The sequence below is a fragment of the Chelonoidis abingdonii genome, chromosome 14 (genome assembly GCF_003597395.2).
Source record: "Chelonoidis abingdonii isolate Lonesome George chromosome 14, CheloAbing_2.0, whole genome shotgun sequence".
In the NCBI taxonomy this organism is placed as follows: domain Eukaryota; kingdom Metazoa; phylum Chordata; order Testudines; family Testudinidae; genus Chelonoidis; species Chelonoidis abingdonii.
In genome coordinates, this window is record NC_133782.1 from 36429400 (window position 1) to 36445751 (window position 16352).

Below are 16352 nucleotides of genomic sequence, written 5' to 3' on the forward strand. Positions count from 1 at the left end.
TTAGAAACCTTCGTCTAATTTCAAGTCTAAACTCCCCTAATATGCAGTTTGTACCCATCGTCCTGTGCCTACATTAGTACTAAACTTAAATAATTCCCTCCCTCCCTAACGATTATCCCCCTGATATATTCTAATAAAGACAAGCATATTCCCCCGGAGCCTTCTTTTGGCCAGAGCTGAACAAGCCAAGCTCTTGAGTCTCCTTCATAAGGCAGATTTCCATTCCTCGATCATCCTAGTAGCCCGTCTCTGAACCTGTTCCAGTTTGAATTCATCCTTCTTAAACATGGAACCCAGAACTGCACTACAATATCCAGTGGGATCTCACCACAGACGCCGATATAACGGCACTAACACCTCCATTCTCCTTGCTGAAAAACCTCTCCTGATGCATCCTAACACCGCATTTGCTTTTTAAACAGCCATATCACATTGGCGGTCTTAGTCATCCTGCTATCAACCAATACCCCAAGGTCCTTCTCCTCCCCATCGTTCCAACTGATGCGTCCAACTGTATATCTAAAATCTTATTATTCCCTAAGTGCAGACCCTTGCACTTTCACTATTTATATTTCATCCTAATTACTATTACTCCAGTTTCCAGGTGGTCCAGATCTTCCTGAATATCATCCCCGGCCTCTCTCCGTGTTTAGCAATACCCCAGCATTCGTGTCATCCGCAAACTTTATTTAAGACACATTCCCGCTCTTGTGCCTAAGTCATAAAAAAAAAAGGTTAAATAAGAATCGGTCCCCAACCCGATCCTTGAAAGGGACCCTAGTAACCTCACTTCAGCCTGACAAGTTTCACACCTGAGTAACGACCCGCTGGAGTCTCCCCTTAAACCAAGTTCCTTATCCACCTTACAACTTTCACATTCCATACCCCATCTTTTCCCAAATTAACTAACAGTTTCCATCCGTGTCAATACGCCTTAACTGAAATCGAGGTAAATTAGATCTTACCGTGCATTTCCTTGTCCTCAGTAATCCGTCACCTTCTCAAAGAGGAGATCATTGGTTTGGGCCACGGATCTACCTTTAGTAAAATCCATGTTGCAACTCGTCCCAATTACCACCATTGACCTCAATGTCCTTAACTACTTTCTCCCTTAAAATTTTTTCCAAGACCTTACACACGACAGACGTCAAGCTAACAGGCCTATAATTACCCGGATCACTTTTATTCCCTTTCTTAAAAATAGGAACTACGTTAGCAATTCTCCAGTCATACGGCACAACCCCCGAGTTTACCGATTGCTGTGATTGCTCAAACTACAGACAGAAAGAATAAATGTGTGCCTAGCTTATATCTGTTACTCAAGTGCTTTTGTGCAGCCCGAAGGAAGCTTGCCTTGGTATGATCTGTAAAGTGTTTGATCAGTGGATAATTACTCATTTGTTTCAAGTATGTGATAAATCAGCATTTTCAAGAGAGATTGAATAAATCTAATTATTTCCTTGAAGAGTAGAATTGACTAAACTTTAATTTTAAAAAAATGTAGATGGAGAAAGGACTATTAGAGATAATTTTCTAATCATAACAGATTGACTCTTTTATTATGGTGGTGGGTATTTTTTTTGTTTGTTTTGCTTTTCTTATATCTACCCAGAAGCATGGCACAGACTGGGGAATAACATTACAGTACTACGACTAAAGGTTTCTCTCAGGGCGAGTCTCACAGTCTTGTTTCTGAGGCTGTAGATGAAGGGGTTGAGGAAAGGGTACAGTACGGTGTTCAGCAGAGCCACCCCTTTGTTGACATCCAAGGAGGAATTTCCCAAAGGTCTGGCATACAAAACAATGCAGCTTCCATAGACAATTGTCAAAGCTGTGAAATGGGAGCCACAGGTAGCAAAAGCTTTCTGTCTGCCTGTGGCTGTTGGGATTTGGAGAATAGAGAAAAAGATGCTCATGTAAGACAACATTGTTAAACATAATGAAGTCAGTACTAAAGTTGAGATCAAAATGGAGTCTATCCTCTTAACCCCTCTGGTGTCAGTGCAGGAGAGTTGGAAGAGGGGAGAATTGTCACAGAAGAAATGGTTGATCACATTCGGCCCACAGAATCTCAGCTTCAAAATCAGGAGCATCCGTAAACTTATAACTGTGAAACTTCCCACCCATGAACCAAGGACCAGTTGGAAGCAGAGTCTCTGCTTCATGATGGTGGCGTATTGCAAAGGGTGGCAGATGGCAACATAGCGATCAAAGGACATGACCACTAGAAGGCAGAACTCTGTAATCCCTAAAGCAAAATAGAAGAAGGACTGGGCCATGCAGCCATGGAATGAAATGGTTCTGCTGACTGAAAGAAAGTTCAGCATCATCTTAGGGCTTGTGACCGAGGTGAACCAGATTTCCAAGAAGGACAAATTGGCGATGAAAAAGTACATGGGAGAGTGGAGTCGGCGATCCACCCACACTATGAAAATGATGACCACATTACCCGTCACTGTGATCAGATAGGTGAGGAGAAGAACCAGGAAGAGGAAAATCTTCAATTTCTCACCAAGACTGGAAAATCCCAGAAGGATGAACTCAGACACAGCCGTTTCATTCCTTTCCTCCATGGTCGACATCAGCCTGGGCTGTAGAAAGAGTAACAGTGAAAATAAGTGAATGGCATTTTCACAGATTCATACATTTTAGAGCCAGATGAACCCTTTTGATCTTCTAGCCCCACTTTGTACAAAACATATGACACAGGATTTTACCTAGTAACTCCGTTACTCCGGGCCGGTGCAAGGATGTTTTGTGCCCTCGGCGAAACTTCCACCTTGCTCCCTCTGCTCCTGCCCCAAGGCGACCCCCCTGGCGGCAGCTCTCCCCTCCGCCCTGAGGGACCCCCCCCAGCTCTCCCCTGCTCCGCACACGAGCACAAGGACCCCGAGCATGCTGTCGCTTCACTTCTCCCGCCTCCCAGGCTTGCGGTGCCTAAGCTGATTGGCGCTACAAGCCTGGGAGGTGGGAGAAGTGAAGCAGTTCCCCTGCGTGCTGCCCGCACCCCTTACTTGCTGCAGGCAGCCCTCCCCGCACTCCCCTGCCCCGCCTCCCTCCGCCTAAATGCTGGCAGCAACTGAGGTGGCTGAAGATCCGGCCGCCGCAGTCGCTGCCAAAGACAGTGGCGCCCCCCCAAATGCCAGCACCCTATGCGACCACCTAGGTTGCCTATATGGTTGCATCGGCCCTGCCGTTACTCCCCTAACTTGTTGTCATAAGAACAGCAGCGCAGGCTGAGGGACTTACTGGCCACTGCTTCCAGCAGCTCCCATTGGCCCAGAGCAGCAATCTGCGGCCAATGGGAGCCATGATTGACCGGACCTGTGGATGGGGCATGTAAACACACTGGCCCAGCCCTCCAAGGGCTTTCCCTACAGAAGTAGTGACCCCTGTTTGAGAATCCCTGCCTCATATGGAAGTTGTTCCATATCTCTAATCATTTTTGTTACCTTTCTCTGTAACTTTTCCATTTCTAATATATCTTTTCTTATATAGGGTGACTAGAACTGCCCACAGTGTTCTACGTGCGGGAATAGTATGTATTTATATAGCTGCATTATGTAACTTGCTATCTTATTATCTATCCTTTTGCTAATGGTTCCTAACACTGGTTCCTAACTAATGGTTCCTAACTAATTGCTAATGGTTCCTAACATTCCTCTTTTTTGACTGCTGCTGCATATTGAGTAGATGATTTCAGAGAATTATCCACAATGATTCCCAGATTTTTCTTGAGTGGGAACAGCTAATTTAGACCCTAACATTTTGCGTGTATATTTGGGATTACGTTTTCCAATGTGCATTACTTTGCATTTTTTAACATCGAATTTCATCTGCTTTTTTGTTTTCCAATCACCCTGTTTTGTGAAATCCTTTTGTAACTCTCCTTTGCATTTAACGATCTTCTGTAATTTTGTCTCATCAGCAAACTTTGCCATCTTTGTCCAGTGGCAGTCAGAAAAGCTAGCAGAATGTTAGGAACAGATAAGACAGTAAATATCATGATGCCACCATATAAATCCATAGTATGCCCACATCCCAAAAATATATATTAGACATACAAAAGGTACGAAGAAGGGTAATGCAAATTTTTAGGTGTATGGAACAGTTTCCAAATGAGGAGAGATTAAAAAGACTGGGATTGTTCATCTTGGAAAAGAGAGGATTATTGGGGGATAGGTAGAGAACTATAAAATCATGAATGATCATCTTGTCTGATCTCTTGAACAACTTCTGCCATTGAACTTTCTCAAAATAATTCCTTTTGAACTAGAACCTAGGAAAAACATTCAATCTTGGTTTAAATATTACCAGGAATGGAGAAATCAATCACAACACTTTGTGAATGATTCAGTTGGTTAATTCCCCTCACTATTAAAAAATGTGCACCTTAGTTGCAGTCTCAATTTTTCTAGCTTCAACTTTCAGCCATTTGATCTAGTTGTACTTTTGCCTGCTAGACTGAACTATTTGTTCCCCGGGGCTGTGCTCAAGTTACCTAGAGTTCCTTGAGTCTGTTACTATCAGTTATCTTCCCCAAAGTGCAATCATTCTTGTGGCTCATCTCTGAACACTCCCCAATTTGTCAACATCCTTCTTCAACTGTGCACTCCAAAAAGGGACACAGGATTCCACCGGTGGTCGCACCAGTGCCAAATACAGAGGAAAATAACATCTCTTTTCCTTTTAAGTATTCCCCAGATTTTACACCAAAGAATGGCATTAGACTTTGTCTAATGGCATTAGACAAAAAGCTGTTGGGAGCTACTGGGAGCACTCGTTCAGGTGATTTTTCATCATGACCCTTGAGTCTTTTTCAAAGTTGATATTCCATAAAACTTATCCTATAACAGGGTTTCTCAAACAGGGGTTGCTGCTTGTGTAGGGAAAGCCCCTGGCAGGCCGGGCCAATGTGTTTACCTGCCCCATCCACAGGTCCGGCCGATCGTGGCTCCCACTGGCCGTGAATCGCTGCTCCTGGCCAATGGGAGCTGCGGAAAGTGGCAGAGGCGGAGGGACTTACTGACTGCCACTTTTTGGCCCGGAGTAGCAATCTGCAGCCAGTGGGCGCCACGATCGGCCAGACCTGCGGATGGGGCAGGTAAACACACCGTCAGCCAGGGGCTTTCCCTACACAAGTGGCAACCCCTGTTTGAGAAACCCTCTTCTATAACATCTCACACAATACAACTTCAAGTTAATATAGTCCCATCTCCGCACTTACGCTTGACCTGGAATCATATTTTCCAATGTTTCATAGTTCGTGAACACTTAAAATAAAAAATGTTCACAACACCATTGTATTTATTATAAATCCCATTATATTGACTATAGAGAATAAAATATTTATCAGTGATAACAATGATAAGCCTATTCAATATAACTGCTACATTTGAGCTCAGAAACTTTTAAGCTTTTAATTACCCCTTATTTATTTGGGAAATTTTATTTTTTTTGCATCAGAATTATAATAAAAAACTCAGTGCCTAACATTTAGCCTCAATTGCCTTTCATGTCACTACCCTAGAGCACACAACTCATCAGTTGCCAAAGAAAGATCTAATCTGCCCTCAGCAACCCACAAAACATACAATCGTCTCTAGTAATTTTCATGTAGCCCACAACTTGCGGTTGAAGTAGAGGATATCTTCTAGAAAGACACATCCAAACTCAATTTAAAGACTTTGTCTGATGGAATATCCACCACATCTCTAGGTAAATTGCCCCAATACTTAATAGCTCTCACTCTTAAAAATGTGCACCTTACTTCTTGTTTGAATGTGTCTAAGTTCAGCTTCCAGCCATGGGATATTTTTTTCTGCTAGATGAAGGAATCTTCTACTATCTTTTCCCCATGTAGGCACTTGTACACCACAAAGTCATCTCTGATCCTTTTCTTCAATAATCTAAAAATCGACTGAATTTCACTACTATATTCTGTTGCTCCACCACTCTGTATTCCTTGCTCAAATCTTTTTTTGCCCCTTTTGTAGAGCAATGACATAAATGCAGTACCTAAAGTTCTACTTCTATATGCCTTCTAGTGACTCAAGGAACTCAATCTATTCAGTTTAGCAAAGAGAAGTTTAAGATCCTTGTGACTTGCTTGGAGTCCAAAGTACTGACATGAGGAGCAAATGGACTCGTCCATGCAGCAGAGGACATGAGCCATTGGATGGAAGTTGAAATACAACAAATTCAAACTGGAAATAAGGTGTAAATTTTAACAGTGAGGATAATTAACCATGTAACAATTTGCCAAGGGTTGTGGTGGATTCTTCATAACTGACATTTTCTAAATCAAGATTGATTTCTTTTTTCCTAAGAGATCTGCTCTAGGAGTTTTTCCTGTGAAGTTCTTGGCCTGTGTTACACAGGATTTCAGACAAGGTGATCAGACTGGTCCCTTCTAATCTATGAATTTCTGGACTGTGGAACATCACAAAATAGGAATAGGTGCACCTCAGTTACAGACCTTTACCTTTTCAGACTGGCTGAAGAATGGATGCTGCCATTTAGAAGTGAAGAAACACCTCTCTCTCTTTCACTGAATTGTTCTCTCTCTCTCTCTCTCTGTCTCTGTTGCTCTTCTCAGCATGTTGCCTCTGTCCATCTGGGAAATAAACTTTGCCTTCAGCCACTCTATAAATAAGGGGTTTCAAAGTGCTACAACATCATCTGAGCTCCAGCATTACCAGTGGGAAATTACTAGATGCAAGAAATCTCATAGGACATCATGAGATATGTGCCCAAATTGAACACAAAAATGGTCATCTTTTTATGGCTCAAATTTTCAAAAAAGCTTAAGGAAGTTAGGTGCAGAGTGCTCATGGAATTCAGGTGCTTAAATCCCTTAGGAATCTTTGAAAATTCTACTATAAAATTTTAAAGTAGAACTGGGTGATTCATTCAAGTTTTGAATTTCCCAAATTTAGATTTTTTTCATGATTTTTTCCATCAACATTTGGAATGCTGCTATCAAAACAAACTGAAAAATATTTCTCTTAAATATTCATAAATGTTTTACCCATTTTGAAAGCATTTCTATTGGTTATATTCTTAAACAAACAGATTGTAGGTGGAACAGAAAATTAGTGTGTGTTTGTGAGTGTAGCTGAGTGAAAAATGACTTTCAGTTAGCTTGCAATTGAAAAAAAAATGGTTTGAGGTTGAACCAAAAAATTAATATTTTTTGTGAATGCAAAAGTAAAAAAAAAAATTCTTGTGTCAAATGACACAACCAAAATGCATTGTTTCCATTTTGACTCTTTAAAAATATTTCTATTTTTTTTAAATAAAAGTGAGAACATTTTAAGACAACATTGTTTTGCTCAAAAAACTTGAAACATTTCATGTGGAAAATGCTGCAATGAAATATTTTGATTTTTTTTTAATGTGGTTGACCCAATTCAGTGAAGCCAACATGAAATTTCCAAAACCTTTCAGTGTTGCTAAATCAGTGTTTTAGACTGAAAGAGTTGAGCATCTGTATGTGCGTTATACCATGTTTTTGTGTGAATTTCTTGATATTGAGATGTGGTAAAGAGAATGTCATTCCAACCCATCAAATGGAAATGTTGGCCTCTTGTTCCAATAGAAGATTGGGAATAGTATTATCTTGGAGGCCGCTACTAAAGAAGAAGAGAGAACAGACTTTTATCCAAAGATAAGCAACACCAAGTCAAGACAACTGGTGTTATTGCAGTAACAATTAAAGTTTATATCACGGGTTCTCAAACTGGGGGTCGAGACCACTCAGAGGGTCAAAATTTATTACACGGGGGGTCACAAGCTGTCAGCCTCCACTCCAAACTCTGCTTTGCATCCAGCATTTATAAAGGTGCTAAATCTATTTAAAAGTGTTTTTAATGTATAATGGGGTGGGAGGGTCGCACTCAGAGGCCAGCATGGATTGTCAAGAACAGATTGCGCCAAACCAACCTAATTGCCTTCTTTGAGAGGGTTACTGGCTTAACGAATGTGGGGAGGCTGTAGAGGTGATGTATCTAGATTGTAACGCCCTTGACACAATCCCAAATGGCAGTCTCATATGCAAGCTCGGGAAATGTGGTCTAGCTGAAATTACTATCAGATGGGCACAAAATTGGTTTAAAGACTGTACGCAGAGAATAGGTATGAATGGTTCATATCTAGTGGGGGTCCCACAGGCATCAGTCCTCGGTCCAGTACTACTCAATATTTTAATTAATGACTTGGATAATTAACAGAGTGCTTATACAATTTATGGGTGACACCAAGCCGTGAGGGGTTGCAAACACTTTGGAGGACAGTATTAGAATTCAAAATAACCTTGACAAATTAGGGGATTGGTCTGAAATCAACAAGATGAAATTAAAGAGAGACAATTACAAGTCAGTACACTTAGGAAGGGGAAAAAAACAATTGCACAACTACAAAATGGACAACCTAGCAGTAAGTGTTAGAACTGTTGAGAAGGATCTGGGCCTTAATTAAAAACTTTCCAACCGGAAGTAAGATGGAGATATAAGAAACTAGGTTGAGATTTTCAAAGAAGCCTGAGGAAGGTACCACACTTCCAATGAATCCAAAATAAAAACTAGTTTGAAAATTCTAGACCAAATTAACTACTTCATGTGTAAATGTGGGCAAGGCACTTAGTCCAGTCTGTGCCTCACTTTCCCATCTATAAAAGCTGAGGGGTGAGATTGTGAAGGTAAAACCCATCAGTGATTATGAGGCACTTAGTGGTTATAAACTAAGTGTGACTTGCTTCTCTCAATGTTGTGTCTGTTCTGTGGAGCAATACACATGGACATCCAGTGTTTCCTAGTCCAGCACTTTTCAGAAGAATGAAATAAAGAATTTGAATTAATTCCCCCAGACAATAGACTTGACCAAACTTTATTTTAAAAAAACGAAATAAATAAATTAAAAAAGATGTAGAAAAGGCTATTGCACAGAATTTGGCTACATGTTGCAACACTGAACTACGCTTTTCTAATTATTACATGTCCTGCCTCCATCAAGAAGTGTAACACAACTTGGGGAACAACTTTGTCCTGTTATGACTGAAAGCAATGCTCAGGGCAAGTTTAACACTCTTGTTTCTGAGGCTGTAGATGAAGGGGTTGAGGAATGGGTACACTACAGTGTTCAGCAGAGCCAGTCCTTTGTTGATTTCCAGAGATAAGTATCCAGAGGGACTGCCATACAAAGCAAAGCAGCTTCCATAGGCCATCGTTACAACAGTAAGGTGGGAAGTACAGGTGGCAAAGGCTTTCTGCCTCCCCGTGGCAGATGGAATTCTCAGTATAGAGTAGAAGATGCAAGCGTACGACATCATGGTTAAACATAATGAAGTCAACACTATGCCTGACAGCAAAATGGAATCCACCCTCTTAATTACTTGGGTATCAGTGCAGGACAGTTGGAAAAGTGGGGTGCTGTCACAAAAGAAATGGTTGATCACATTCGGTCCACAAAATCTCAGCTTGCATACCAAGACCATCCGTAAACCTATAATCAGGAAACCTCCCACCCAAGAAACAAAAACTAGTTGAATGCAGAGTCTCTGTTTCATGATGGCAGCATATCGCAATGGGTGGCAGATGGCAACATAGCGGTCAAAGGACATGACTACGAGAAGGATGAACTCCTTAGCTCCCAGGGCAAAATAGAAGTAGGACTGGGCCATGCAGGCAAGGAATGAGATGGTTTTGTTGTCTGAGAGAAAGTTCAACAACATCTTTGGGTTTGTGACCGAGGTGAACCAGATCTCCAAGAAGGACAGATTGCTGATGAAAAAGTACATAGGGGTGTGGAGTCGGTGATCCACCCACACTATCAGAATGATTAATGAGTTCCCAGTTAGTGTGACCAAGTAGGTCAGTAAAAGAACAAAGAAAAGAAACATCTGAAATTTGTCACAAACTCCGGAAAACCCCAAGAGCATGAATTCAGCCACTGTGGTTTCATTTGCTTGCTCCATTTCCAATTTTAGTTTTCCCTGTAGAAAGAGCAACAAAAAAAAATAAGCGCATGAACCTTTATCACATTTATGGATTCAACCACAATGTTTTGGAGCAGGGATCAGCAACCTTTGGCACACAGCTCAGCAGGGTAAGCACCCTTGTGGGCTGGGCCAGTTTACCCGTCGTGTCTGCAGGTTCAGCCGATCAGAGCTCTCACAGGCTATAATTCACTGCTCCAGGCCAATGAGGGATGCGGGAAGTGGCGGCCAACACATGCCTTGGCTTGCGCCACTTCCTGCAGCCCCCATTGGCCTGGAGCAGGGAACTGTGGCCAGTGGGAGCCGCGATGGGCTGAACTTGCCAATGTGGCAGGTAAACAAACCAGCCTGACCCGCCAGGGTGCTTACCCTGGTGGGCCACATGCCAAAGGTTGCTGATCCCTGTTCTGGAGGGTTGTGAGACAGAAAAGCTGTACACTCAGTATCACACACTAAGGAAGGAGATAGAGAATTAGTGAGCTTGACAGAGGACATGGGTTCCCAGGGTAACTAGGTTGATACGTCTATTGTATTTTATATAACAAATTAAACTTGAGGAAAGAGCTGGTTTCCAAATAATTGTCTTTACTTGATATTCACAAACAAGTAACACCTGGCTTTATACATACAGCCCCTCTCAGTGCTTTCTGGTGCCTTCTAAATCTTAGAACACAGTGAGCACAACTAGAGAGCTCACCAACTATTTAAAGAGATCTTACTCCGTTTCTACAAAGTACACAGAACTACATGGGGCCTTTAAAAAGCAACAAAGTGTTCTGTGGCACCGTATAGACTAACAGATGCACTGGAGCATAAACTTCCATGGGTGACTACCCACTTCATCAGACACATGTCGGTATTCACCCCTGAAAGCTCATGCTCCAATACATCTGTTAGTCTATGAGGTGCCACAGGAGTCTGTTGCTTTTTACAGATCCAGACTAACACAGCTACCCCTCTGATACATGGGACCGTTATCACTCTCATATCGGAGGATTTCGCAAATATTGGTGGATTGTCACAGCACCCGTGTGAGGTATTATCTGAATTTTACAGATGGATCAGCTTAGATGAAGTGACTTTCCCAAGATCACACAGGGAGTTTGTGTCTGAGGATGGTGCTGAATTCCACATCTCCCAAATCATAAGATGTTGCTCAATAGATAAGAGAGTATTTCCTATCCCTGGACTAAGACTCCCCCTCTCTCTGCCATTCCCATATTGCTAAACAGGAAGGGTTCCTGGTTACATCCCAGCTATAGGGGAGAAGGATTCCAGGATGGAGAAGGGAGAACTGGCACTGAAAAAATTTAAGATCCCCATTATGGAAGAGCTAATGTGTTGGATTTTCATGGCCAGCTATGGGATCTTGTTGCCTAACTCCTATGAATTTTAAAGGACATCTGTATCATCTAGGTGGCTTTGCATTTTTCAGCCATTGCATGCAACAACAAGGCAAAAGGAAATTAAGATCTGCAAGATTCCCTGTAGGTAGAATGACATATATTGGTCTTCCAAAGTCATTTAAATGTGAAGAGAGTAAGAAGAACTTGAGGATGAGTTCACAGAGCTCATAAGAAAAAGACCCTTTCTTACTTAGTGTGATAGTTTTCAGTGCTGCCCAAAGGATGGGATGGGAATGAGTCATCCAAATACATAAATCAAAGATAAATTAGCCACCAAATCAGAACACTGAGCAACTCATACCATGAATCTGTAATGATTTAATCAATTCCTCCACACTGAATTAGGCATATAAGATTGTTGTAACATAGGTTTAATTACCTTCTTTCAGATAAGAAATAGTAATATTTCCTACTAGATTTTTTTTCCTGCATAGAAAATGTAATTAAAATATAAATCAAAAGAAAATGAAATGTCATGGTTTGCTACATTAAGTCTAATGATTTACACCTGAAAGATTTACCTTCTCATTCAGCTGAATCTTCAATGCCTTGATCTCACAACAAAAGAAAACAAAAGAATGTCTACTTCTCTGTTCTGATTAGGGAGAAACATGTCTCGTCTTCACGCATTTTATAAACAATGTCTGACAAGGGCTATTATTTCACTGGCACCACCCAGGGGAAATAAGAATGTCTAAGAAATCTCAGAGGGTTTCATATGTGCAAATTGGTGCAAACTGAACATACAGAAGTTTGTCACCTTTAAAGAAATGGGTAGCTTCTAACTTGTCACATGGCTTGGATAACGGGCTTGATTCTTATTTACACTTTACCCTGCCAGATCGATGAATGGGAATTCAGTCCTGAGGGGTGTGTGCGGAGGTGTCTATGAGAATGTATATGGCTCCTCTGAACACTTACCTGGTGTTTAGAGGTGCCATATAAAGTGAAATAGAGCAGGGTAGGGAAAGCCCCTGGCGGGCTGGGCTGGTGTGTCTATCTTCCCTGTCCACAGGTCCGGCTGATCACGGTTCCCACTGGCCACGGATCACTGTTCCGGGCCAATGGGAGCTGCTGGAAATGGCATGGGCCCAGTGACTTACCGGCCACCGCTTCCAGCAGCTCCCATTGGCCCACAGCAGTGATCCGCGGCCAGTGGGACCCACAATCGGCCGGACCTGCTGACTGGGCTTTCCCTGCACAAGCGGTGACCCCTGTTTGAGAAACCCTGCCATAGGTTTAAGAACACTTGACATGAGTGGGTGACCTAGGAATAACCTTATGCCAGTAGATCACAAGATTACTATAAACAATTTGCCAAGAGTGATGTTACAGAGAACTAGGCCATGTCCACACAACAAAATTAAGACTTCCTAATTTACATTGACATACAACTGCCACAATGTTTACAATGCTTATGCATGTCTACACTTTGCTTCTTGTGTCAGTGGTGCACGTCATCATCAGGAGTGCTTGTATTCTTTGTTGTGTCACCGTGGGGCATTGTGGGATGGCTTCTGAAAGCCAATAAAAGTTGCCGTAAGCAATGCAGTGTCGACACTGACTAGAGTGACCATTTCCCTATGCTGAATATGGAACACCTGGTAAAATTACTTGTCTTCAAGTGAGTTCAATGGCAATCAGTCAGAACTATGCAGTACAAATATTCACATTAACATCAAGTTGCCTGAGACCCTGTTAAAAAGAAATACTGCATAATTGGCTTCTTTGTATTTACCTTCTTATATTTAAGGCTTTAAGGTTCACACGTGGAGGTGTGACACACACACCCCTACCCAACACACACACACACACACAGGGAGAGGTGATGCGCACACACTTCTGTACAGCTCTCTCACACGGGGTGAAGGCAGTGACTGGTCTACCCTACCCTCCCTGCCCAGTGCTCTCCGCCCTCCATGCCAGGCTGGGCCCCTGGGACAGACCCACCTCTCCCGGTACCTGGCACCCTGTCTTCCTGAGGCACCACATGGGGGAGGGGGCATACAGGGTTACATAACCCTCCCGCCCCTCGATTTTTTCCAGGATTCACATCAGAATGTGGCCAGCAGCAGCCGCCTTTTGTCACTGTGCGGGAGGGAAGGGACAGGAGCTGCTTCCAGCCACAGGGGAGGAGCAGGAGGGGAAGGGATCATTGCAGAGTTCATCTCTTTCTCCCCATCCCACACGTGTGGCTGGAAGCAGCTTGTCCCTTCCTGCCCACACAGAGTCGAAAGGCAGCTAACACGTCCAGTAGTGTTGCCAGATATCTGGTTTTTTACCAGAACACCTGGTCAAAAGGGGGCCCTGGAAGTTCCTTTTGGCACCAGTGACCAGGCTGTTAAAAGTCTGGTCGGCAGCACAGCAGGGTCCCAGGGCTAAGGCACACCGTAGTAAGCACCGCCGGGACTCTGCACTCCCTCTACACCCCTCCCTCACCCCAAGCCCCTATCCCAACCTGGAGTCCACTCCCACACCCAAAATTCCTCCCAAAGTCCACACCCAGCACCCCCACAACACCCCAACACACTGCCACAGCCCTGAGTCCCCTCCTGCACCCCAAACCCCTCATCCACAGTGTGACATGTTTGGGTTCAGTCTCAGCCTTCAGAACCCTGTCTTGTTGAGCCAGACATGCTGCAACACAGACCCAGGGTCTGACCCACATCCCAAAGCTGCAGACTTAACTGAAAATGACTTAGCAAGTGCCCCTGTCTCTAGTACCCAGACGCCCAGCTCCCAGTGGGATCCAAACCCCAAATGAATCCATTTTAATCTCTATAAAGCTTATACAGGGTAAATTCATAAGTTGTCTGCCCTCTATCGTCTGCTCTGCCTGCGTACCTGGCCCTGCGCGTGGAACTGGGAGCATTTCTGAGAATGCCACCATAGAGGTCCTGGATTTCAGTCTCTTCCCTAGCAGCCTAAATTTGGCCTCCAGGACATGTCTCCTATCCTTCCCTATGTCATTGGTACCTACACGTACCACGACCATCGGCTCCTTCCCAGCACTACACGTAAGTGTGTCTAGATGCCTTGAGAGATCCGCAACCTTTACACCAGGCAGGTAAGTCACCATACAGTTCTCCCGGTCATCACAAACCCAACTATCTATGTTTCTAATGATCGAATCTCCCATTACTAACACCTGCCTTTTCCTAGAAACTGGAGTTCCCTCCCCCGGAGAGGTAACCTCAGAGTGAGAGGCAACCCCAGTACCATCTGGAAGGAGGGTCCCAACTATGGGAAGGTTTCCCTCTGCTCCCATTGACTGTTCTGCTTCCCTGGGCCTTTCATCCTCCTCAACCAACAGCACAGGGGCTGTCTGAGCAGAGGTGGGACAATTCTACAGTGTCCCAGAAAACCTCATCAAACATACCTCTCTGCCTCTCTTAGCTCCTCTAGTTTCACCACTCTGGCCTCCAAAGTCCGTACATGGTCTCTGAGAGCCAGGAGCTCCTTGCACTGACTGCACACACATGCCACCAGCCTACAGGGCAGGAAATCATACATGCTGCACTCAGCGCTATAAATTGGATAGCCCCGCTCTGCTGCTGGACTTCTGCCTGCATTGTCTCCTGCAGCTACCTAGGTTAATGAAAGGGTTTTGTTTAAATCAAGAAGTTTTTAATATAGTTTAGCTTACAGGTTTTAAAGAACAGCAAGTGAACCCTGCCCCCTTCCCACTCCCCTTCCAAACTCCCTTGCAAAACTCCCTGTTAGCAGCCTCTGGTCACAAAGCTCCCTGGTCACTTGCCCACTGCTTCATAAAGTCCTGGCCTTGTTGATAGCCCTGCTCACTGAGTAAGGCTCAGCCAATCTTTGCCAGAGGAGTATCCCTCATTCTCCCTGGCCCTCTCATTCTTCCTGGAGGTCAAGCTGTCCGGCCAGGAGACATCAGTGGGTCACCCCATCAGTGCCTACCCTTCTTTCAGCACACTTTAGCCCTCTGACCCTGGCTTTGTGGCTTGGAGTCTGCCCATCTCTGGCAGCAATCATCTGCTGTTCTTCTATCTATTTGACCTTTTCTTACTGCCTAGGTGCTGCCCAGCCCTCTCAAGAGGAGAGCTGTTCCCACGTGCAAGTAGTGGGCCACCTGCCCTGTTGCAATGCTTTGTGTAAACCCAGTAGGTGCCTAGCTGCATCTTTAGGTACCTAAATACCTTTGAAAACTTGATCCTAAGAGTCTGTGGGAGTTTGGTGCCTTAATCACTTGAACCCTCACTCTACACCTACCTCACATGCTGCATTCAATTGTCCTGTGATGGCCCTCCCTTCCGTCCTTTAATGTCATGGCCTGCGATACACAGAAAGCCAGGCTACATGACTGGGTTGTCCCTTCCTAAGGAGTTAGGAATCTTTCCAGTTTTGAAAATCTCACCAGGTTCTGATCTCCATCTTTAGAATCCTAAATATCTTTAAAAATCTGGCCTGGAGGGACTTGCCCAAACTCACACAGGAGGCCATTGGTGTGGGAAAAATGTAAAGCCAGGATTCTCAAGTTTCCACCCTAATTACTGGACCATCCTTGCTCGGTGAAAGCTACAATGTTAAGTCAATTACACCCACTACCGCTTGGCAGAATGAATACAGAAGCAACACTTTGGTTTTCAATGTTAATAAACAAATGATCAGAAGAACTTATATTCGGTAGTGCCTAGCGACCCCAATCATAAGTCAGGTGAACACTGCACTAGGTACTCTACAAAAGCCCAACAACAGGATGGTATCTGCCCTAAGAACTTTCAAACCAAGTTTAAGACAAGAGACAAACTCTGCTTAGCACTGAAAAAGTCTCAGCTAAAGTGCTGTCTCCAGTGCTGGGCAACACGTTTCAGGAAAGATCTGGACAAACTGTAGAAAATCCAGAGAAGAGCAGCAAATACAATTAAAGGTCTAGAAAACCTGACCTGCACAGAAAGAGTTCAAGAAACTGGGTATGTTTAGTCTGG

The 16352-nt window shown here is 43.7% G+C and overlaps 2 protein-coding genes across 2 annotated transcripts; both read right to left on the reverse strand.

Annotated features, from left to right (window-relative positions):
• Positions 1 to 1604: 1604 nt before the first annotated feature.
• Positions 1605 to 2582, reverse strand: LOC116824988 (olfactory receptor 6M1-like). Its single transcript, XM_032780665.2, has one exon. It carries the CDS (start codon positions 2580 to 2582, stop codon positions 1605 to 1607), a length of 978 nt encoding a protein of 325 aa, XP_032636556.2.
• A 6425-nt stretch (positions 2583 to 9007) lies between these two features.
• LOC116824987 (olfactory receptor 6E1-like) lies at positions 9008 to 9973 on the reverse strand. The gene has a single exon (XM_032780664.1). It carries the CDS (start codon positions 9971 to 9973, stop codon positions 9008 to 9010), a length of 966 nt encoding a protein of 321 aa, XP_032636555.1.
• Positions 9974 to 16352: the final 6379 nt, after the last annotated feature.